Source organism: Miniopterus schreibersii (assembly GCF_964146895.1).
Source record: "Miniopterus schreibersii genome assembly, chromosome: 18".
Classification (NCBI taxonomy): domain Eukaryota; kingdom Metazoa; phylum Chordata; class Mammalia; order Chiroptera; family Miniopteridae; genus Miniopterus; species Miniopterus schreibersii.
This window is the reverse complement of record NC_138121.1, coordinates 37,038,992-37,062,560: the sequence shown is the minus strand read 5'-3', so window position 1 is coordinate 37,062,560 and position 23,569 is coordinate 37,038,992. Positions and strand designations below refer to the sequence as shown.

The window sequence follows — 23,569 nt, the reverse complement described above, 5'->3', positions numbered from 1 at the left end:
GGAGCGCACCGGGGACGCGCCCGACCGCGCGCAGGAGCAGGGCCGGAGCCGCGGAGGGCCGCTGGCTCTGACTCCCAATCAGAGGAGCGGCGGGAGGAAACCGAGCGCCTTCCTTATAATCTTATCAATTCCCCTTCTCCCCACCCTCCAGGAGCTAATTAAACCCACCCCGGAATCTTGGGCCAGGAAAAACGCCTCTAAAAGGACCAGAGCCAGAGGCCCGTCCAGGCCGAGGCTCCGGGCGCTGAGGCCCTTGCCGCCCACCCGCTCCCTCGGAGCCCGACCTCCCCGTGGCCCGAAGCGACTGGGTCAGACTTCCAGACTTAAAACGAAGTCGTTTATTTCAATTTTGCTTTCACATTATGTTCCAATACAATCAAAACTCCTAGAGGAACCTCTTGACCAAAAGTCCCGTGACGAGCGCCAGCTTGGGTGCCCCGGCGGCGCGGAGGACCGGCCTGGGACTCGGCCAGGAGTAGAAAAACCGCCGCTCCGGGCACCAGGAACCGGGCACCGGGCACCGGGAAGCGGGAGCGCTCAGCGGGAGACGCCCGCGGGCAGAGGCGTGGGGAGCGCGCGTGGCGGCCCGGCGCGTTCCAGCTCCCCGGCCTGGGGCTACTCCTGAAGCTCGGGCTTCGAAAAACCCGAGCTTGGCTTCCTGGCCGGCGGCCCCGCTTGGCCTCGTAAGATTTCGGCCAAATTTGTTAGGTTTGCGCCAAAGCAGGTACCGCGGGCGAGCGCAGGGCTGGCCGCAGGCCTGGCGCCGGGGGCCCGGGCGCCCTGCTAGCCCTGCCCCCGCGCTCGGGACCTCGCCTTTCTGCGCCCGGGCCCTCAGCCCCGCAGCTGGGGAAGGTGCGGAGTTTAGAAAGCGGTTTCAGAAAATTAAAAGTCCCAACTTTATTGGATTAAAGCAAATTTAAATCTCGGCTGCTGACACGTATGTTACAGAGGACGGGGAAGCGCCGGGCAGAGCCCCGACGGCTGAGTGGGGCCACGGAACACGGGGCGTCGACAAGCTCAGAACATCAAGCGGCCTTGGATTTCACGATCACTCCGAATAGGACATAGAAATATGGAAGTACGGCCAGTTTCCACTGGGAAGAGTTCTTGGTGTACAAATGGTATATATTTATATATATTTTTTAAATCTGTCGCCACTGAGGTGAGTCCTTTCTCGCTAGCAAGCAGCGGAGAAGGAAGGGCCTCCAGCTAACTGACGCCTGAGCGGCGTTTTCAGCGGAGCAGTGCTCGCCAAATTAAAACTACCCCCCCCCAGTCAAAAAATAAAAATAAAAACCTTACCCCGCCCCCGTCGACCACAATGGGGGAGGGGCGTACTCGACTTCAGCGGGGGACCCGGGGGCGGGGTCTCACGTTATACAGCGATATACAAAGTTTCGGTTCTGTGAATCGGAGGGGACGCGAACGCGGGAAAGGAACGGCGGCGGGCAGCCCCTCTTCCTCCGTTACTGCGACTGGCATGGGGGGGGCGAGCTTAGCTTTGGAAACGGGAGCGCGCAGAGCTAAGTGGAACTTACTTCTCCAAATGAGTAAAGGGGCAGAGCTGTCCGGCCGCCCGCGCCCTCCGCGGACGCCTGCGCGCACCCTCCGGCCGGCGCGGCGGGGGCACGCGTGGGAAGGTTCAAGTCCCGCGCTCTCCGGGTCCGCTACGTCTCAGCCTCTCGCCCCCCTCCTGCCTGCCCCCCCCCCGCCTCCATTCCGGAGAAGAGCCGGTCAGAGGGGAAACACGAGGAATCCGGAGAAGGTCGAGTACTTCCAGCCCCCCATCAAGTTCCCCCGCTCCAGCTTGAGGTATGCTCGGTCGCCTTTCTCCATCTGGATGAGGACTCCGTTGCTGGCGGCCTCCCGGGTCACGTCCTGGTCCCCAGCAAAAGCTGAAATCACCGGCCACCCGTTTAACATAAGGCTCACCTGAGAAAGAGAAAGGCCCGCGTCAGAGCTGCGACCCAGGCGGTGCTGGAGCGGCGGCGGAGGCGGAACCGCGCGGCTTGGCCCGATATCAGCCGGGAGGGCCTGGAAGTGGGGGTGGGCGAGGGGAGAAAAGGGGCTTTGCAGTTACTGCCGAGGGTCCAACGCAGGCAAAAGGTGCCCATCTAGATGAGAAGATGGAACTGCCCGTAGCCGAGTCACCTCCTTTCCTCGAGTGTGCCCGGAGAACCCCTTTCATACAGTTTAAGGGACCCATAGGTGGCTCAAGAGCCCTGAGACCTTAGTTCCCACACCACACACACACACAACCCCACTCCCAAGGCTCAAAGTGAAACTCAGACCACTCCGCTCTTGGTGCTTCTGGAAAAACAAACAAAAATCCTGGCTCCTCCTGACCCTAGCTGCCTGGCTGGACACAGTGGAGAAGCCCGGAAAGGCTTTTGGCTGAAGAGAAATCTCGTGCAGAGCTGCATTCTGTGCTTCATCCCCAATCGCCAGGCTCAGTTCCCGTCCAGCTCCAGCGGCTCCGGCCACCCACCGCTTGGTTTTGCCCTTGCGGCGGCATCCACAGCCAAAGGCCCCGCACCCCCTCTTCCCAGCCGCGCCTTCCACCTTTTGTCTCAGCCCAAAAGAAACCTAGATACCTTTGAGAACCTGGGGAGACGGTGAGAGCGGGCTGGGACGACACTGGAGCCAGGGGGAGTGGCACTACGCCCCCTCCCTTCTTTCCCTCCCTTCACCTGCGCGGGCTCCGCGCAGCCCAGAGCGGGTCCGCAAAGGAACGCGGGGCCGAGGTGCTGTCCATGGTGCTGAAGGGGGTCAGGACAATCTTATGGAAGCGGGAACTGTCTGCGATGGTCACAGCAACCTCTACGGGAAATCCCCGGAGTCTCATAGGAAAGCGCGAGGACCTCCCCCGAGGGGCGCAGAAGGCGGCGGAGGGAAACTCTGCCTTCGGGAAGGAGCTAGGTTCCGAGGGCCGAAGACCGGGGACGTAAGGGGCAGCCCCAGCCAGAGAAGCATGAGGCCCAGCTACTCGTCCTTCCCAGCAGCCCGGGCACGTGCAGCTGCCCCTTTTCTATCCACCCCCCCCCACGCGGCCGCTCACTCCCGCCGTTAGCCGCCCCCTCCCGGGCCGGGCCGGGCCTGAAGCGGCACTGACCTGGATGGTCTGTCTGTTGTAGACTTTTACCACGTGGAAGTTAAAACTGTAGATCCCTTTGCGCGGGGCGATGAAAGTGCTGCGTTCTGAATCGAAGTTGTTCCCGATGTTCACTAGTACCTATAACGAGACGGGGAGGAGCGGGGTAGGCACGATCAACCCGAACTCTCGCCGCGCGCCTCCGCAGAGACCTCGGGGCACAGCAGGCATCTACCCTCCACCTCTCCCCGACCCCTCCCAGTCCAATCTACGGGTAGCACTCACCTGGTCGAAGTAGATGATCATGGTGCGATTACTCATCTCGGACGGCTCGTGGTTAGTGCTTCTGATGGCAGAGAAAGCCACCTTGGCGCTGCCAGAGCGCACAGAGATGCCCAGAGCTGTGCCCGTGGGGTCGGACGTGGGGTTGGAGTCGCACACCACCAGGCACTTGCCCTCCAGCACGATGGGTTCCGTCTCATTCTGCCCGCGGGCCGGGCCTGCCAGCCACACCGCCCCAAGCAGCAGCAGCTCCACGACGCCCAGCATCGCGGCGGCGGCACCCACCCCGCCCCCCGCCCCGGGGGCCGCCTGCGCCAGCCGCCCCCCCCCGCCCCAACCCCGCTCCAGAGCCCCCTCCTCAGCTCGGTGCGCAGCTCCGCCGACGCCGCTCTGGACACTCCGGCCCTCCCTGGCACTCCCGAACAGGCGTGCCCCACCGCGCGGTGCTCCCGGAGCCCCGCCCGGGCCTCAGGGGAGCCGCGGCTGCCCCGCCGCACTTGGGTGCATAGCCGCTGCCTCTCGGTCCCCGCTGCTTCCGCCGCCTCCTGCCCGCACCAGCCGCTGGCTCCGCCGCCGCCGCTCTGAATTATTGATGCAGCCGGCTGTGCAGCAGGAGCGGGCGGAGAGCGCGCGCCGGGCACAAAGGCGCGGACCGCCGCCTGGCCCCGCCCCTGCCGCGGCCCGGCCCGCCTCCCTCTACAGCCCCGCCCCCGCCCGGCCTAGGCCCCGCCCCCCAGCCAATCCTGGAGCGCCGCGCTCCCCGCCGGGCCAATGGCGGCGCTGTCCGCGCGCGGCCACCTGACCCTGGGCGCCGTTGTTATTAGGCGAGGTGAGGCGGGCGGCGCGCGGCAGCGGGGTTGGGCTCTGGCCCGGAGTCGACTGAGCGAGCCAGGGCCGGGAGCGCGCGCGCGCGTCCGACCCGTCCGCCGCCGCAGCTCGTTCCCTCGCCCGCAGTCTCCAGCCTCTGTCTCGTTCAGCCCCTCAGCCCTTCCGCCCGCCTCCCTCTTCGGTCCGCAGGTAGGAGGCGCGCGCGCCCTGGGTCGAGTAGAATCGCAGGGGGCGTGCGGCTCCCGCGTGAAGGCGCCGGGGCGGGAGGGAGCGCCCCCCAGCGGGCGCGGGCGCGAGGGGCAGCCGGCGCGCGTGCCAGCCGGGGCGTGCGGGCTGACCTGGCGGCCGACTGCAGGGCGCGTGCTAGCGCGGCTGGGCGGGGCGTGCTCGGTGGCCTCGGGGAGGGCGCACGTGCTGCTGCGAGGACCTGGCTTGGCCAGGACTCGAGGCCTGCGTCTCCGCGTTCACCTTACCCAACCCACGGCCACGAGAACGGAACTGGACCCGACGCCCTTGTCCGTCACGCGAAGAGCCTGCTGTGCTCGCCATGGAGTCGGATTAAGCGTGCATTCATTCATTCATTCATTCTTTCTTTTGTTGGTCCTTTATTCAGGCTAGATCATTGAGCATGTAGGAAGTGCCAGCCCTGGGGCAGGCGCTGAGGAGGCGTGGCGAGCAAAATCAGACGAGGCCTGCCCGCGTGCCTCCAGCAGCCCGGCGCAAGGCAGTGACAAGCACACTGGCGTCACACGCAGGCCCTTTTACCAGATACCATTTTCTCTTTCCCTAAACATGTGTACTTTGCATCCTTTTTATTTTGTGTGCACCTTTTTTAGCATGTCTCAGCCACGGGTGCCTGCATATCATTGCCTTGAGTGTAGACACGAAATCTTGTCATTTATGGGCAATTTCTCAAGGGTAATTTTGACGCTAAATGAATTTTCGTGTCAAGTATTGACTTGGAACCTTGTAGCCACAAACGTGAACATAAAAATACAGCTTTTCCTAAGTGGAAGGAGAGAGGAGCTGTGGCGGAGATGGGAGGAGGAAGCGTGGAGTGCGGAGACCTTGAATGGTGAATGCAAGCAGTTAACGGGAGCGTGAGTGGACCTCTCAGTCAAGTCCAAAGCAAAGGCACAGGCTCGAGACCCCAAGCAGAGGCAGGTTGGGATGGTGCCCACCGGGCATGTGGCGTCACAACCCGGCGACCTTGAACCTGGGTGCTCAGCTGAGCCAGAGCAGACATGCGACTGGCAGCCGCCAGACGCAAGCCTTGGGCGCAGAATGACTGCACCTCCTTTCAGTCTCTTCCAGGAGTCTGCCGCCCCCTAGGGTACGCTCTCCCACAAGCCAGGAGACCTGTCTTGGAATCTCCTCCTGCCACGCCTTTCAGCTCTCAATCCCTTTTGTTACGTTGAGACATTGATGGGTCTTTATAGTGTTACCTGGGATTGAGGGGAACCCCATCTCTGACCCCACCTCTGTTCAGAGGCCTGTAGCAGTCACTGGGTTCAGCCAGGACAAAGGGAAAGGGCCACAAACAGGCAGGAATTTTACATTAAATTAAAGTGACACAAAAATTATCCCCAGAAAGCGTTGCCAGCTGCGATTACACCTAATGTGAGAGCATGAACTCATTTAAGAGGTGAACTGAATATTGACACCGCACCCAGTGTAGCGGTCATGACTGGCAGCTCTAACCCGGGAGGGTGCCTGGGGAAGCGTGCAGGTAGCCGGCAGCATGCTCTTAGTGCCCTGGCTCTGCAGTCTGTCATTTCAAATAGTTACTGGGTGCCACCCCTCTCTGGGGGAAGGCCTGTTTTCATGGGCTCACCTGTAGGCCTGAGATTCCCTTGAGGGGGAGGTGGCCAGCCCCCTCCTCTCTGCAAGGCTCTGGAGGGCAGTGCCCACGCCTGAACTGCCATCCATGTGCCAGCCTTCATCTATTTCCAGTCTCAGCCTCTCTGCAGCCCAGACCTGTCATTCTAAGGCCTGCTGGACCTCTTTGCTTATATATCCTATAAGCATGTTTAACTGGCCCTACGTTGTCTTTTCCTTGCCTCCCAAACTCTGCCCCTTCCTTCTCTCCCTTCCTCAGTGGCAACAGCTGCAGCCAGCTAGGGACCCCGCCCCCCGTCTAACCTGACTGCATCTGTGTGTCCTATTGTTTGAGCTATTGCTACAACACCACCTGTTTGAGGGTCATCGTCCCTGACCTGTGCTCTTTCAGAAGCCTCCTAATTTATCACCCAGGACTTGTGGCAAGGATCACCTTCTGGCTCTACTGGATACCCTATATTCTTTCATTTGCTGTATGTCTAGTGAGCGCCCTGAGATGTGTAACCTCTACTGTTCTCCCCTGGAAGTGAGACTTCCCTGGTATTCATATTTCAGATTGGTCACCCCTTGGCAGGCTTCATCTCTCTTCCACATAGCATGTGTTCAAAAAATAATAAATGTTAGCCTAATGGTGATAGATGTGTGCTTTCCTGAGTTGTGAGTTTTCAATGAGACAACGTACACAGGAAGGGAGATCCATTAGAAACCCTAACAACAGTTATGTTTATTTTTAGTGTTGCCATGTTGTTAGACTCAGGGTCCTTTTAGCTGCAAGTGATAAAACCAGTTCAGACTGGCTTATTAAGGACTTCATTTGGTTGATGCAAAAAGCCTACGGGTTATCTTTCCAGGTAAGGTATGGCTGCATCCACCAGTCAAGGTTATCAGGATCTGTTTTCTGGTTTTGGCCTTATTTCCAAGCAAGCTGTTTTCATATGATAGCTCCTAGAAGCTACTACCAACTTTATTTTAGCAAGAAAACAAGAACTCCCCCCCCCCCCAGTATTTGCAGCAAAAGTCTCAGGGTGGTTCTTACAGGAGCGTTCTGAGGCACTTGTCCCTCTCTGAACAAGTTCTGCTGACTGAGCTTGGATCCAGGTGTCTTCCTCTGGAAAGGGGCCTGGTGTTCGCACCACGCTGTCCAGACGAGGGGAGTTCTCCAGAGCAGCATCAGAGAAGGGATGCTGGGCAGGCAGAAGCAGCAAGGGTCAGTGCAGTAGATTTCACCCACAAGGATGGTAATGAAGACCAGCGCAGCAGCCAGGCCAACAAGTGTGTGTTTGTCTCGGTCCTTTCGGAGCTGCAAGACCAGAGCTAAACATGAGATCAGATCCTATCAACACTGATGTAACTTAAGGTTTAGCTTTGAAATCTGAATGCGCTTCCAGTGGTGGCACCAGCTAAGGAGTTGTAATGTTCTAGTCTAAAGGATTTCTTTGCTTTGTCAAAAAAATGAAAAAAAATTGACAACATTTTGTTGGAACTGATTTTTTTTCCTTTCCGTTTGCGGGGGACGGAGGCTCCTAGAAAGGTGAACATTTTATTTCTTTGTGGATAGGTACCTAAAACTCCTCATTATTCATCGATTAATGAAAATTTGAGATAGACTGAAAAACAAAAGGATTGAGGTAGACCATTTCTGAAATTTAAGACGATAGGGTTTAACCAGCTAAGGCTTTTCAGGCTTTTGGAGTATTAGTAAAGTATTATGAAACCATCTGTCTGAAGCTTTTCATGTGTTAGAGATTTAGGGAAGGACAGGACTGCAAATGATGCATTTATACTGTTGCTGTTCTGTCCCTTACCTGCTGTTTCAAATGCAGCTTGTGTTTGTGTTTTGATGGAGCCAGAGCCTCCTCCCCGAGATGCATCCTGAATTTCCCACCTCAGTGCACGTGGGAAAGTGAAGGTGACTTATATTCATGGAGACCTGCCCACCCAGGCCCACCCCCTGGAGAGAAGCACCATCCCAACTGTTGGGCTGGGGGAACATTTTTAGGAAAAAGGGGATATTTTCTCTCAGGATATGAAGCAAGCTCATTCTTTTATTAAATCAAAATGGATTCTCTATTGTTAGTGCGCATCAAAGAGTATTTCATCTCTTTTTAGTCTTGGTTCAAAGTCCCAGACAGTACCATTCTCTAGTTTTTAGCTCATTTGCCCCTAAAGCAGAAGACAAGGGCTCTCCTGTTCTGAGGAGTGTTAAATTTAGGATTTCAAGGGTCAAGGTCATTTTAAATTAATGCGTGGATTTAGACTATAACATGTGAGGGTGATTCTAAGTTGTGCAAAGTATGAAATAATTTAACTTTCACCAAAACCTTGGTCTTTCTGAGTGGTTTTTTTTTCTTCTTCTCAGATTCATTTTACTGCAACATTTTTGCTGTTTAAGTTTAAAAAGTACGTTATAAAATTAACTTTGTCATTGGGAAGTTTTATTAAATACAGGAAAATGCAGGGTTACTTTTGAATGAAGGCCTGGTTTGTGGTAAACATTTAAATTTTTCAAAAAAGAAAAACCCTGTTCTTTAAAAAAAAAAATCAAATAACATATTTAAAATGTCTTTGGTTCTTACGTGAGTACCAAGCCCTGCATTCTCTTAGCCCGCATTCGGGAGGAGAGACTATTGTCGTCTAAACTGAGGGATCCTGGCGCCGTGTTTAAAGCGATGCCTGAGCCTGCTGTGGTTCGTGCTGGTAGAAATTTTGTATGAAGCTGTTATTCAAGTCGATGACATTAAGGTCAAAGGAAAAAACCATAATCCTACAGAGCTGCTCTTGAGAGAGAAAAACCACATAGGTAACATCAAACGCTAGCCGGAATTTTCCCAAGAAGCAGTTATCTTTTGGGGTGGTCGATTATGGGGACAAACCAAGGTTTGGCCAATTCAGCAAACATGTATCAAGGGCCCGCAATGTGCAAGACACTTTCCTAGGGGCCCGTGGCTACACGCACCCCGCCCTCCGGGCCTCGAGCGGCGGTGGGAGAGGCGGGTGGGAGAGGCGAGCGGGAGAGCTCCCCTTAGGACTCGGCTGGTCCTGCTAGGGCGGCCTAGTGGTTCTGCTCCATCCTTATGCCGTGGCTTTAATCATCCTGTGTGTGTGCACATTTGCCCTATAACCAGAAGATACACAAAAACCACACACACACAAACTTAATAGACGAGAGGACATTCAAGCAGACATTCCAGGTCTGCAAGTCAGGGGCATTTGACATTTATCAAAGAAGGGGTGAGTGTGGTCATCTGTGGGTGGCTGGATTAACACGTGGTGGGAGTTGTCACCAACTTTAAGAGGGGTCCCAGGGCAGTTCTGGGGTCTGGCGCTCGCTGATAACTGTTTAAGGACTTCCCACAGCCCCTAGTGCTCGCAGGGTGGGGCCTTAGAGAAACAGCTGCCCACCACAGCTTCCGGGGAACCAGGAGCTAAATGAAAGGGAAAAAACACAGAAGAGAAAGGGTTTGGGTATTTTTTTTTAATAATCTAAGTGGGAAAATCCCCAAATGACATTTTCTGGTAGAGGTCAGCGGCCGCGCTTGGTCCTGTCACCCTGCCGCAGGCCTCAGGGACAGTTAGGGGACTGAGCTCCCGATGCTGTGCTCCCGCCACTGGGCCGCCCTCTGCGCTCCTCACGGGCTCTGGCCCTGGAGCCTGCTTCCCTCCAGCTGGGCCCGGGACAGCCCCGGGCGTGGGAGCAGAGGGAGGGGAGAGGGAGGGGGAGGGTGGGGGGGGGGAGAAGGAGGGGAGAGGGAGGGGAGGGGGAGGGCAGGGGGAGGGAGGGAAGGGGGGGAGGGAGAGGGCCCTTACTGCCTCCTGCTCTCCTGCTTCCTCACCGCTGGAGCAGTGACCTGAGAAACCTGGTGGCGGCCCCCCTCAGGACTGCCGCTCAGGCCCAGAGCCCCTCCTCCTCTGCTGGGCTCCAGCTCCCTCTCCAGCCACAGCCTCCTTCCTGTCCCGTCTTCAGCTCAGGGTGGGAGGTTTGCCAGCCTCCGGTGTTGCTCCCGGACCCTGCCAGCACCCCTGTAGGTTGTCCCTTCATTAAAATCTCTCCATTTGAGCCCCCGCGGTTCCTTTTGCTTCCTCCCGGGGTCTCGCTGATACAATGTATCAGACTCCGCTTCACCTTCAGAGCCCAGACTCAAGCGCTTGCCGTCTGGGGAACCGGCCGTTGTTTAATCGTTGGTGTAGCATAGAAAACGTCGCTATGAATTAAACTCTTGCTTATTGCAAATTCAGATTAGCTGCAGGACATTACCAAAGCTATACTATATTTCAAACAGAACTACTCATCATCAGTTTTAAAAATTAAGTACTGAAAAATGTAAGTAGCTGTTTTCAGAATATTGAAGTAAAAATATTAAAAGAAGCATTTTTAAGCAGCAAATGCCAAATCTCTGTTAAATTATATCCCATATGCTTGCAGCACACGGATATGTTGATATCTTGAGAAAAGACAATATTATTTTGTAAACTCATACAGTTATTTTGAGTTTTTAAAATATGAAACCTTACCAAAATGTGGTTTAATGATTGGAAAAGCATAATTACTGCTCTTTGGACTTTAAGCGTGCAAACTTTCACCTGTGGATATTCTCAACAATTAAGGATTTTGTTGTTACTCTATAAAATGGGTTATGTTTCAGATTTTAAAATAACAGATCGGAAGCAAGCCACAGTGAAGTATGTCCCACAGACAGGTGGTTATGAGGGGACCCTTTCAGTCACCCGCCCACTTTAGCTATCCCTTTCACGTCCTCCCAAATAGTATCAAAGGCTAGTCAGGGAGCGAAAGCAACTAGACAGTTACCTTTGACAAGCAGGCTGTCCACAAACAGCAGCAGAAGGCAGGATAAACTCAGGGAAGGTGGCCCTCGCCCGTGTCCGCTGGCCAGGAGCCAGGAGCCAGGAGCCAGGAGCCAGGAGCGGGCTGCCGGCGCCCGGCCGCTGGCGGTGGGCAGCACCGGGCGCTGGAGGGGCTGCGAGTAACTGCAGGTGCGCGGTGTGTCTGCGGCCCTGCCAGTGTGTTATGAAACCTTATGGATGCGTTCTCTGCCCTCATTGTGGAACTGGTCCCGATATTTAATGCACCACAGTATCCAGAGTGTGGGTATCACTGCACCAGACGGACTTCCAGGGCCTCATAGGTAAGGGTCAGAATTTTGGATCTTTAACCTGGAGAGTCTTGAACCTTAAATGCTGGCGTGTCTTAAACCTTAAGTGCTGAACCTTAATTCTTATCAGCTGCCCACATGTTCCAGATGGGAAGCCCAGGGAGGGCGAGTTCCTCCGAGACAGACCGTGAGCACAGAGGTTCTCCTGTAGCCTAATGAGCCCGCACCCAGCCCGCTGTCCAACCTGTGGGCGTGCCCCCCTCCCCTCCTCGGGTGCCCCCCTCCCCTCCTCGGGTGCCCCCCTCCCCTCCTCGGGTGCCCTCCTCCCCTCCTCGGGTGCCCCCCTCCCCTCCTCGGGTGCCCCCCTCCCCTCCTGCCCTCCTCCCCTCCTCGGGTGCCCCCCTCCCCTCCTGCCCTCCTCCCCTCCTCGGGTGCCCCCCTCCCCTCCTCGGGTGCCCTCCTCCCCTCCTCGGGTGCCCTCCTCCCCTCCTCGGGTGCCCCCCTCCCCTCCTCGGGCACCCTTCTCCCCTCCTCGGGTGCCCCCCTCCCCTCCTGCCCTCCTCCCCTCCTCGGGTGCCCTTCTCCCCTCCTCGGGTGCCCCCCTCCCCTCCTTGGGTGCCCCCCTCCCCTCCTCGGGTGCGCAGGTAGTGGGAGGGCCAGACTTCGAACCCAGGTGCCAATGCCCCACGCCTGCTGCAGACCCATCTTGAGGTCGACCAGGTCAGCACTTACCTGGCTCTTTGCCGGCGGTTTTCCTCTCCTTTCGGCCCAGGAGTTCAGGCAGTGGAGTCTTCATCTGATTTTGGTAGATGTGTTTCTTCAAAAGTTTTCATGCCCAGATTTAAACAGATGCTTCGTATGCGCCTCTACACCAGAGTCTACACGAGTTTTACCACCTCACGAACATGCGCACTCCTGTTTTGTATTTACTGATACAGTCACCTGATGTGTGCTGACCACCTACTATGTGACAGGTACTTGGTGTGGGGACCGGGGATACATCAGTGAAAAAAGCGACAAAGCTTCCTGCCCTCCATGGGTGATACCACGGAAGAGCTGATTCTGTGGCAGCCGTGTCCTTCCCGTTTTGAATTTCACTGCTGCAATATTAAAGTGACTCGTGCCCAGTCCGTGGCCCACACAGCTGACGGCCAGAGCTCTTCTCTGCTGAGTCTGCCTTAGGAAGATGCCTCACACTCAGGAGCTGGCTACTTCTTTTTAATGACATGGAAAAATTTTTTTTATTTCTATCTTAGGATTTAATCAAAATTTTCAGCATTATAACTTTTATTTTTCATGTTTCATCTTATTTTTACTTCTGTTTTTAGTGTAAGCTACTCAAGGGCTGTGCAGGGGACGGCACCTCCTCCGTCCCATTGGCACGTGGTCAGTGGGGAGGGGCTGCTGGTCTTTATGAAAAGTTCTTAAAGTAAATTTAATGTGTCCTCCAAATATTCCTTGTTTTAAAGGTATTCCACTTTCAAACACGCTGGGAGGAGAACTTGATATCTGCGTCTGCGGTCAGACCCTGGGTGCGGGAGGCTGGTTTTCTGCGTGGCCTCCCGCCCTCCCTCCGCCCTTCGTGCCGAGCCTGCGGGCCTCCCCACACACTGCTGGGCCCCGGAGCGTGGGCACGTCCCCTCGGCAGGCCTTCAGTGCCCTGCGGCTGCGACTGTGTGAACACTGCTCATGTCTTTCCTCTCAAATGACTCCCTCCCCCCCTTCCCGGGGGAGCAGGGGAGAGGCTCCGGCACTGCTGTGTCCACATAACCGCAAGCTCCCGTCTCCTGCAACTTCCAAATCTCTAAGTGGGTTCTGTGTTGTGCCGGGGCAGGAGTTCTGTAAATAGAACGTTCTCGCAGGGAAATGGGCCGCAGTGCTGAGAGCACACCCTGCAGAAGGCGAGCGCGGGACGCAGAGCGCGTCCTCGCGTTGCCCAGAAGCTGCAGTTGGGGCTCTGGGACACCCAGAGCAAATTTATGGGAGACCATCAGCGTGCGGGGCCTGAAAACAGCGCGGCCCCCCCGCGAAGGAGCCCCAGGCGGTGGGTGACGCGGGCGCCGGGCTCCCTGCGGCTGTTTCCAGGGCTCGCCTTGACCCCAGACAGCCCACCGCTGCTGTGAGCGCTCTGCTTGGAGCACAGGGCTCGCTGTGCCACCGCTCGGTGTGTGTGTGTCCCACCCGCTCCGCAAAACCCCTGCCATTGCTCCGGAGAGATCTGAAGCCCAAAGCTTGGAGCTGGTGGCAGAGGGGCTTTGGGCGCAGAGAGGGGCCCGCTGCGCATTTGGGCAGTTAGTGTCTCCTTTGTCCCACGGTGCTGTGGCTGGGCCAGCTGGCGAGCATTTAGCCGGAAGGCCTCAGCCAGCTTCGTGACTCCCACTCACCCTAAACGAGAGCCCTTGTTTCTGTTCAAGGAGACGGGAGAAGCTGGGGCTCTTCCTGCTGCTTCCATTGTCCACTGAATTACTTCAAGTGAAATGTACTTTCCCAGGTATTTGAGATAATTTCCAAATGATTTCCCTTTTTTAAAAAAATCACTTGATATTAGGTAGGAAGAAAGCAAGATGCAAAATTATAGACTGTATGTAAGAAATTATAAAATTTCTATAACTATTGACAGTTGGCTGGTAGAGGAGATGTCAACACGTTTAATGATTTTCATCTTTGGTAAGGATTATGACTTTTTAACCTTTATAATTTTGGAGCTCCCCACTCCCAAACTTCCATAAATGTATTTTCTTAAATGCCTAGAGGAGAATTTCCTTTGAACAGCATTAAAATGCAGGGCCTGCCATTGGCACCATCCAGGGGCCTTCCTGCCTTCCTTCGTGGGGACGCGCTCGGAGTGCCTCTCAGACTGCCCCTGATTTGCATTCGTCAACAAATCATCCAGAATTAAAGTGGAATTCTTTTCTTCACAACATAATCCGTCTGTTTCAAAAGGAGTTCTCGCTCGTGAATGGTTGACATCTTAGAAACTGGGACAACCTTTATTGTGTGTCTTGCCCTCGTCGGGCATTACTTTGTGGGGTGGGCTCAAGGCTACATGTTTAAGAAAAGCGTCAGGTTAATCCCATTAGGAAAACCACCTTATTCATAAAGCTTTAACCATTGAAAAGACCATCAGGAGCCCGTACAGATCTGTATGGTTGGGTAGAGTCAAGCAGTGTATTTGACAATTAGCAACACAAAACAATAGCCTAGGTTTGCAGAGTGCTGTCTATTTAAAAACCAATACCCTTTTCAGACAAGCACACGGTCACGTCCACATGAGGCTTTCCTGTATTATTACATCAAATTTTTTGGGGTGTCAAAATACAGTCTGATGAAGGTAAACGGATTTGCCCCAGGTCGTTCAGCTGGCGCAGGTGGGATTATTTTCTGTCCCCAGCTCTGAGCACCGGTCCACATTCCCCGGCAGCTGCCCCTCCAGAGAGGCCCCTGCCGAACCCAGGGCCGGTGCTGTGGTGCCTCTAGCCGGGGGTTCGCTCTGGTCGGCCCTCAGTCTGAAACTCTCCTTCTCCCATTAAGCAATGAGGTTTAGTTTTTACATGTTCAAATATGATAAACCTCTTTCCCTTTTTCTTTCTTCCTCCTATTTTGTCCCTAAATAGCATTCCCTGTATATTCCTTCCAGGAACAGATTACTGGCATTGCCGCTTTGCTTTCCCATACCTTTTAATTATGTTTACAGCTGTTCACATGACAACCATTATATCTCCACTTTAAAAACATGGTTATGAAGGTGCACAGAGAACAGAGGCAAGAAGAAGAGTGAGCTACCAGCAATTACGCCCGTGATCCTCCTGGGCTCTGGCGGTTGGGAAAGGGGGGGAATGCGTTGCTGATCCTGCAGCACTTGTTAGAACCTAGGTTTTACCTTGGCTGAAGGTAAGTTCACGTGCCTTAAACGTGCTCACAACATAATGAGAGGGTATTTATTTTTCTAATTTTCACACCACCCACATTTTTAACTGTAAGAAGAATGCTCACTTTGTACCAGGTGACGTGATGGTGCCTCAAAATAGACACGCACAGGTTACCCGTCTGCCCTGTGGAAAGCTCGTCCTCGTAAGGCACCGAGACGTACGAGCAAAGGGGCCAGCGGGTCGCACGCACTGCTCCCTCCGGCGGGGGCTCTGGCAGGGCCTGATGACCTCGTGGCTTTATTTGTGCTTCATTCGTATTTCCCTGTCATTTTGAAGATTTAAGTTTCAAATATTTTAAAATCTCATTTTTGAGGTAGGTTATGAAGGTTTCTTTCTTGTTGCTTAACAAGCAGCCCTTCCTCTGCTGCCCCTTCCAGGTCCTCTCTGCAGCCGCAAGCTCACTGGCCTGACGTGTCAGTAACCCTCGGAGCTTCCTCTTGCCAGCGGACCACCCGCTGAGCCCCGAGCCCGCTGGGCGGGGGGGGGGGGGGGGGGGCCTTTTCTCCCGCGGGGTGCTCAGGTTGGCAGCGGATAAAGCGTCACGTGATCACCTCATCGCACAGGCGTGGGAGTCCCTCAAAGACCATGCTCTGGGTAGAAGCACCCAGACACCCAAACGTTTAACCTAAGGAACTTATTATTAAAACTTAATGAATCTGAGATATGTACAAGTTAGAGGGGTCACATTTGTGTATTTAGTATATAATTTTTCTAAATTTTTAGCTTATAATATTAATATTGATTTGGCTACCAAATTACACTTTCTTTTGTTAACAGGCTCTGTAAATTAGAAATGTTCTCAGCCAGGTATTTAGCAGACTGAAGAAGGGGGGAAACAGACTGTCAACAACATCTTAAACCTGAATGTTTAAACCAGAAAGATTTGATCATGAAAAATATCTAAAATAATGCCCTATCTCTTTCCCTCAATGTCTCTTCACCAAATAAAGTTCAGTTTGCTCTTTGAATTCTCCGCCAACAGGCAGAGTGTTCTAGTGAACCACGGTTTTCATATACGTGCTTGAGAAATGGCATGTTTGTTCTGTAGTCAATATACCAATCTTAGCCTCTTTACAAGCACAAAGGAGGCTTTACCAAGCAGAGAGATCTAGAACCTGGCAATTCAAATGCCATTCAAAGCAAATATTTAACCTAATAACTGGAACTAAATGTTAGGTCTCATGGAGGCTGAACACCCACTAAAGAAGTTTTTAATAACAGCGTGAGCCCACCGTACTGAGAGCAAAGAGAAGCCAACCGCGTTCACACACCAGTCCCCCCACCCGCCCTTACACTCCGACCGCAGCCCTCTCCAAGGGCCCCGGATGGTGGCAGCAAGGCAAGCGTTTATTACCAACATCCTCAACACCCATATAATACTCTATGTTTTACAGATTGCTCTTTTTAAAAACTATGTTTTTATTGATTTCAGAGAGAGGGAAGGAGAGGGAGAGACAGATAGAAACCTCAGTGATGAGGGAGAGTCATTGAGCAGCTGCGTCCTGCACGCCCCCGGCTGGGGATCGAGCCCACAACCCGGGCATGTGCCCTGACTGGGAATCGAACCATGATCTCCTGGTTCGTGGGTTGACACTCAACCACTGAGCCACGCAGGCCGGACCAGAATGCTTTTAAAAGCTAAGGTAGTAAGTGCCAAATACCATGCTAAATTCTGTGCATGCATTGTTTCAGTTAATCATTGGAATAATCTTCCAATTAGTTTTTATTTTTACAGAGAGGAAACAAGGGTAAATCAGTTGCCCAGGGCCCAGCTGGGACGTGTGGAGAAGAATTTCAACCCACAGAGTCACACCCCAGAGGTGTGCTCTTAGCTGTCATGCCATACGTGTTTCCCAGGCATATGTCCCGTGAGCCTCATACCCAACTTTATGAGATGTACAGGAGGGATAGCATTACCCCTATTTCACAGAGGGCAAAACTGAGGTCCAGAAATTTCAGGTGACCCCCTCGGAACCGCAGCAGCACTAGACTGTGAGGCCTATGGTGTCACCGCTCTCCTCCCCCTGCACCTGCACTGCACCTGCACCTGCACTGCACCTGCACTGCACCTGCACCTGCACCTGCACCTGTACCTGCACCTGCACCTGCACCTCCACCTGTACCTGCACCTGCACCTGCACCTCCACCTGCACCTGCACCTGCACCTGCACCTCCACCACTTCTTGGATTCCTCTGGGCACTAGCGAGGGGTGTTCTTTATGTTTGAGTTTCTGGTTTGGAACTTACTGCTCTGTGTGTCTCTGACCTGATGAGTAACCCTCTAACTGCACCCCACTTCGCAGCAATGGCATTAGACTCTGAACATGGCACCTGTTGCCACCCCATCGCAGAGCAGTCGTAGGCGGAGCCAGCCAGCTGTAAGAGAGGTGCGCTGCCTCGGCCACCATGCCCTTCCCCTTCTCTGCCTCTTCTCCAATTAGGACATTCCTTCCCCTTCCAGTTCACTAGGGCCCTTACGTTCTCGAGCATCTCCCCGCCATAAGGATAGGAAAGGAGCGTGAACCATGGTGCTTTAGCATCACTGTGCTTTCCTGGCCTCTTATTCTCTGCCTGAGCCAGGTGGATTCTTGCCCTCCACCCACTTCCAACTTGTGAGGAATCCAGAGAACATTCTCCATCGTCCCCGTGACCACATGTTCTTCCATCTTCCTGGGGCCCACGTCATGGTGACTGAGCTGCCTTCAGGAGCAGGACAGGCTTACAGCACCGCTCTGCTACTGCAGCTGGTGACACCCAGGGCACCTGCTAGGCCGGGCTATGTGTGTGTGCATGTGTGCGTGTGTGTGTGTGCGTGCGTGCATGTGTGCATGTGCGTGGGTGCATGCGTGTGCCCTTAGAGTAGAAGGGAATGTGTCAACCTTCAGCCCTGTCACAGGAGCAGCGTCTTACTTTGGGTTCTGCCAGGAGCAGAGCTGGGGACCAGGATTCAAGTGCAGGTGGTGGCTTTGGGCGATGGGTCCACAGCACTGGCAGGAGAGTGGAGAAGTGAGGCCAGGAAAGGACGGTCAGAGGGTGTGTTCGTAAGTCATTTGCCACAGGGACAGCCCTCTGGGCCTCTGGGCCAGCTGCCCTGGCCTGAGGGTGGGAGACTAGGACTCACTCCCAGGCTCCCCTTAGGGACCATGAGAGCCTCTGGGTGGGGGCTGCCCATTCTTCCTCGACTGCAATGTGCTCCTTTGGGTCCTGGAGACTTCGTTTTGTTCTTCAGTTGCAGAAAGTCCTTCAGGCAGAGACGCTGCTCTTGGAGTTGGGAGCCCCTGGATTACACCGAGGCGGTGCGAGGTCAGGGCGCCCATGCGCCCGGCTGCCTGTGCCGGTGGGGAGGGACGCCGAGGGCCTTGCCTGTGTGAGGCCGACCCGACAGGGCTGTGAGTGTGCCCTGAGGATGAAAGTGCCCGTGCCCGCGCAGAAGCCCTGCACGCTGGTGGGTGTCCTGGGTGCGGCCGATGAGTACCGAGGGGGGGAACGCCAAGCGGCCGAGCTGGCTGAACACAAGGAGGCTCCTCCGGTCCCTGGTTGGACGGCTTGGTACGTGTCCGAGCGCAACGCTGCGTATTGACGGCTGTGCACATCCTTACATATGCGCCAGGCTGACTTGGTCGTAAAACCCATGGCAATGTGTGGTTCCAGTCACACGCTCGGCCTTCGTGATTTATTGTTTATGTCGCCTGGTTGTGACTTTTTTAAAAATCTCCAATTCACTGTTGGTTTGACGGCTCCGTTTCTTCTCCATGCGCCTACTTGCTCCATTCGCTTGGAGTTTTCATATCACGCAGGAGCAGTGACCGGCGCTGCCTCGGGTCTGCCAGCGGCAGAGCAGCCTCCCTTGGCCTGTTTCAACGCTGAGACGGGCGCCCCGCTCATCGGGCAGTCTCGCCATATGTCACTGATTCATTCAACCAACTCTTATTTGACCCCAACCATATAATTTTTTTGTGCCAAGAGGGATGAATTTATATATGGAGTAGAACCTGATTCTGTCCTCAAAGAGCTCATGGTCTGGTAGAATCATGATGATTGTATTACAGATAAAGAGATGGCTATAGATAGACAAATAGACAGACAGTGGATAGATAGATGATAGATAGATAGATAGATAGATAGATAGATAGATAGATGATAGCTAGATAGATGATAGATGATAGATAGATAGATAGATAGATAGATAGATAGATAGATAGATAGATAGATAGATGATAGATAGATGATAGATAGATGATAGATAGATGATAGATAGATAGATAGATAGATAGATAGATAGATAGATAGATAGATAGATAGATGATAGACATTATACATCTGAACTAGATGACTGCTGAGGAAGGGAGCAAAGTTGAGGGGCCATGCATCCTTGTGTCCTGGGGTTGGGTAGCAAAGCTGCTCCCGTGTGTGGCTTCCAGGAAACGTCTCTCAGGCCACCTAGCAGTCACCGCTCTGTGCCCACAGGAGTGTGTCGCGTTGGAGGGCGGTACTCATGGCAAGGCCTCAGCGTTTTGTGCTGGCTGAGAACTTGATACATGAAAGGCATTCGCTGGTGAAATCTAAGTGTTTCCTTCAGCCAAGCGCACAGTGGTAGGGCCCTTTCAGAATCCAAGTGTAAAGATGTCATCAGACCCCAGGTCCACACACCTCTTAACAAAAAGACAACGAGAAGAACTTCACTATTCACAACAAAGGCAGATGCTATCAAGAATGAACTAAGTTCCCCAGGGGGCAGAGCCAAATAGGTTCTTGAAGTTTCTAAGTTTACATAAAAAGGGAGCCAAGCTGGCCATTGTCAGCGCTCAGAACTGCGCTTGGCAGGGGAAATCGGGCCAGGAATGGAGCGGAGGTCAAACAGCAGGTGGGCCAAGGGGAGGGCTGGTGCTGGTCCCGGGGTCCAGTACCTCGCAGAGGCTCTGGTGGGTCTGGCAGTGGACAAGAAAAGAGGATCCAGTTCACATTTATGCCCCGAGGAGAGAGAGGTCAGTGCGGAGAGAATTAAACAGCTTGCATGTAGCCCTTCTAAAGAATTTCCTTCCTGATTGCAGTGAGAACACCCCAGCGGTCGTGCTCTTTAAGGCCGCGTCCCACCCATCCCATCGCCAGGAGAATAGTCCGTGAATAGCAGAGAAATCAAACGACAGCAGCCGGTTGAAACAACTCCATCCTTTCTTTGTTAAGCAGTGATTAGAGGCAAGAGCCCAGCGTGTAAAAACGCACGTATGCGGACCTCCTTAAGAACAGAACGGACTGGGCATGTAACTTCTCCCTCCACACCAGACCTGCTTGCTGAATTCCCTGTAACAGTGGGAAACCTTACCCCGCACCCACCCCTTCAAGCTGCAACTTCCAGGCCACCTTTCCGGGCTCTCCACAGGCGCAGGGCGGCAGCCCTCACTGGCGGCTCTTTAAGCGTGAGTCTCCGCCTTCCTCCGCAGCCCCTTGGCCTCTGCTGTGGCCTCAGCCCTCCACGGTCCCCTTGCGTCTCTTGTCCTCTCTTTCCCCTCTCTCCCCCCTTCACCCCATCTTCCAGAGCCCGTGGCAGGGGCCTCTCCTGCCTGCCTAGAGAGTGAGGCTGAGACAGTTTGCAGCTGATCCTTAGCTCACGGGCCCAGCTTCACCTCCAGTGACCCTTTGTTTGGCTCTGAGCTCAGCTCCATTCTCTGGACATGCCCAGCGATTTCACACCACCATGCCTCACCCACACTGTGCTTCCACCCAGCTCACTGCCTTCTGGAACCTTCCAGGTCCCTCCCGGCAGAGCCGATCACTCCTGCATCTGCTCCAAAAACGAAGGGTCCGTTATATGGCTTCTCATGCTGATTGTGGTTATTTACTTGTCAGTCTTAGTTAGCTTTGTAACACCCAGCACGGAAGTGGAAGCAGAGTAGATGCTCAGACATGGATTTACTTTTAACCTGAAAGGAGGTGAGGACTTTAGGGGCCAGAACCTCTGGGTCTAAACGGTTTGGCTCGATTGTTCTATGGGGCAGAGCTTTTAGTTTAGCTGCTCCCTCTCCTCGCTCATCAGGCCTGGGTGGTTGCTAGTCCTGGGGGACCGCACTGTCCCTCGTGGTTGCCTCAAATATCCCCTTCGCTCATTTCTCCCATCGCCCAATTTGAACATGCTTTTCAAAATTGCTATTTCTGTGAAGACGCAGGTAAATCATCAGGCGACACTCTTAATGAGGTTCTTTTCTGGGAGTTCCCTGCCTCATGGCTCCTGATGGGAGACAGAGGCCAACACCCCGTGGGAGCCATGTGCTCACTTCCCCAGCCTCTCTTGCAGCTAAGGGCTCAGACGTGTGATCCAGGTTTGACCAATCAGATGGGGTTTGACTCTTGACATGACACTGGACACACATCACACTTTTAGTTTCAACTCTGGCTCACTCAGGCAGGAAAAGAATGAACTGACAGCTGCTGGGCTACTCACAGACCTTCTGGGATATCCGTCAGGGCAGATGTTGGGCACTGCAGAGCTGGAGCAACATACAGAATATCTACAGGGAACTGACTTGCCACTGCTGGGTGGGCCCCCGGTGCCCCGGCCTGACACTCGACTCGGCTCTCCGAGTCTGGACACTGATATAGCCGCTCCTGCCTCCCCGGCCAGAATTGAGCCTCTGCAGCCCCTGTGTGTCCAGTGTCATGTCAAGAGTCAAACCCCATCTGATTGGTCGAACCTGGATCACATGTCTGAGCCCTTAGCTGCAAGGGAGGCTGGGGAAGTGAGCACATGGCTCCCACGCGGTGTTGGCCTCTGTCTCCCATCAGGAGCCATGAGGCAGGGAACTCCCAGACAAGAACCTCATTAAGAGTGTCGCCTGATGATTTGCCTGCGTCTTCACAGAAACAGCAATTTTGAAAAGCATGTTCAAATTGGGCGATGGGAGAATGGAGTGAAGGGGATATGTGAGGCAACCACGAGGGACAGTGCGGTCCCCCAGGACTAGCAACCACCCAGGCCTGATGAGCGAGGAGAGGGAGCAGCTACCACACCTGAGAGCGTCAGCGGCCCCAGACCACCCCCCAGGGAGAGGACGACAGTGTAAGTGTTGACCTAGCTGGAAGCCAGAGCTCGGGGGGCCCCTCAGGCCGTCCCCACTGGCCAGGCTTGTGGGGCACAGAGCGCTCTGGAGGGGGTGGCAGTGGATCTGAAGAACAAAGAGAAGATGTCAACCTGTCACCAACATTTTCCTTTCTGTTTTGTTCAACATCTCCTTCGGAGCTGTGGCTTTACATGTTTAATCTCCAGCCTACAAGATCAATGGTCTTAAAGTGTCCTTCCCATACTGAGCCGGACGAGATTCCATTGCCCCCTCATTTGCTGTTCAACAGTAAATAAATGAATAGATAGATAAATAAATAGATCGATAGAAAGATGAATAAATAAATAAATCTCTCCTGTGCGGCTCAACAGTCTGCACCGTTTGAGGTTAGCTGGTGCCAGCCAGTCCATTTGTCCCTCACACTCCGGGGGGCAGGTGGCACATGGGACCTGCCCATAGGTCCCACCGATGTCCTCTCTGCAGATTGTCTCAGACGTGAGATGTCCTGCTGCTCGCTCCACCGCCTCCTCAGACATACCGGCCTCCTAAAGCAGGAGGTGCAAACATTGTCCTTAAAATGAGCCCCTGCCATTACCAGCAGTTATCAGCCCCAGGATCCTGCAGTGTGACCCCTAATCTGTGGTAAAGCCTGGGCACAAATAACCCATGGGGCCATCCCCAGTGGGAAGGAAGCTGGGGTGGACCCAGCGCCGCCTTTGGGAAAGTCGGGCCTCCTGGGCACAGCAGGGAAGCCAGTTGTACTCCATCCTGCAGAACTTCCGGGTATTTCAGTAAGAGAGGAATATTATTATTTTTTTACCTTAAAAATTACATTAATAGAGCCCTTATTTTTAAAATGCACCCAGATTGAAGAGCAGGAGACCCCCTTTCTTTGCGCCCGCTCCCTCCGCCACCCCTGTCCCCATCTGCCCCCGACAACCTGAACAGTGTGGCAGCCCAGGAGAGTCTGCTTCTAGCCACGTCCCCCACGCTGTGTCCTCGCGGCCACGGAGAGCGCGGTCTGCAAACAGCACTGAGCCCGCAGCTCTCTCGGGGCCCCGGCCGCCCCTGGGCCTGCGAGCCTTGGGCAGAGCAGGCGAGGCTGTGTCCCCTGTGAGGACAGGCACCCTCGGGAGCTGCGCACCTGGGCGCGTCCCCTGGCGGCCACCGGCCAGGGCTCCCTGAGCTCCCCATGCAGCTCCTAATTTTAAGCGCAACTGTACATTCCTGACTGGCCACTTTCTTACCAAAACAGGATGAAGGGCGGTCCACGTGAGAGCGCTCCAGCGCGGGAGCCTCCAGCCACGCGTGGCTCGCCCGCATCTGAAATGTGCCCAGTGTGACTGAGGAAGCGAGTTGTTAATTGTACCTACTTTTAATTCATTTACATTGAAATGAGATCGGCTGTTACTGTACTGATCAGCCCTGCGCTAG

The 23,569-nt window shown here is 54.3% G+C and overlaps 1 protein-coding gene across 1 annotated transcript; it reads right to left on the bottom strand.

Moving 5' to 3' along the window:
- Positions 1-325: 325 nt before the first annotated feature.
- CBLN1 (cerebellin 1 precursor) lies at positions 326-3,661 on the bottom strand. Its single transcript, XM_081118834.1, has 3 exons — positions 3,377-3,661; positions 3,113-3,232; positions 326-1,932 (listed from the first exon to the last, which is right to left on the bottom strand). The coding sequence occupies exons 1-3, from the start codon at positions 3,638-3,640 to the stop codon at positions 1,735-1,737; spliced, it is 582 nt and encodes a 193-aa protein (XP_080974960.1). The 5' UTR covers positions 3,641-3,661; the 3' UTR covers positions 326-1,734.
- Between the last annotated feature and the right edge of the window lie 19,908 nt (positions 3,662-23,569).

Coding starts and splice junctions, on each gene's coding strand:
- CBLN1 (XM_081118834.1), bottom strand. CDS start 3,640: ATGCTGGGCGTCGTGGAGCTGCTGCTGCTTGGGGCGGTGTGGCTGGCA. Junction 3,233..3,376: donor TGATCATCTACTTCGACCAG/GTGAGTGCTACC, acceptor GTCTCGTTATAG/GTACTAGTGAACATCGGGAA. Junction 1,933..3,112: donor ACAACAGACAGACCATCCAG/GTCAGTGCCGCT, acceptor TCTCTTTCTCAG/GTGAGCCTTATGTTAAACGG.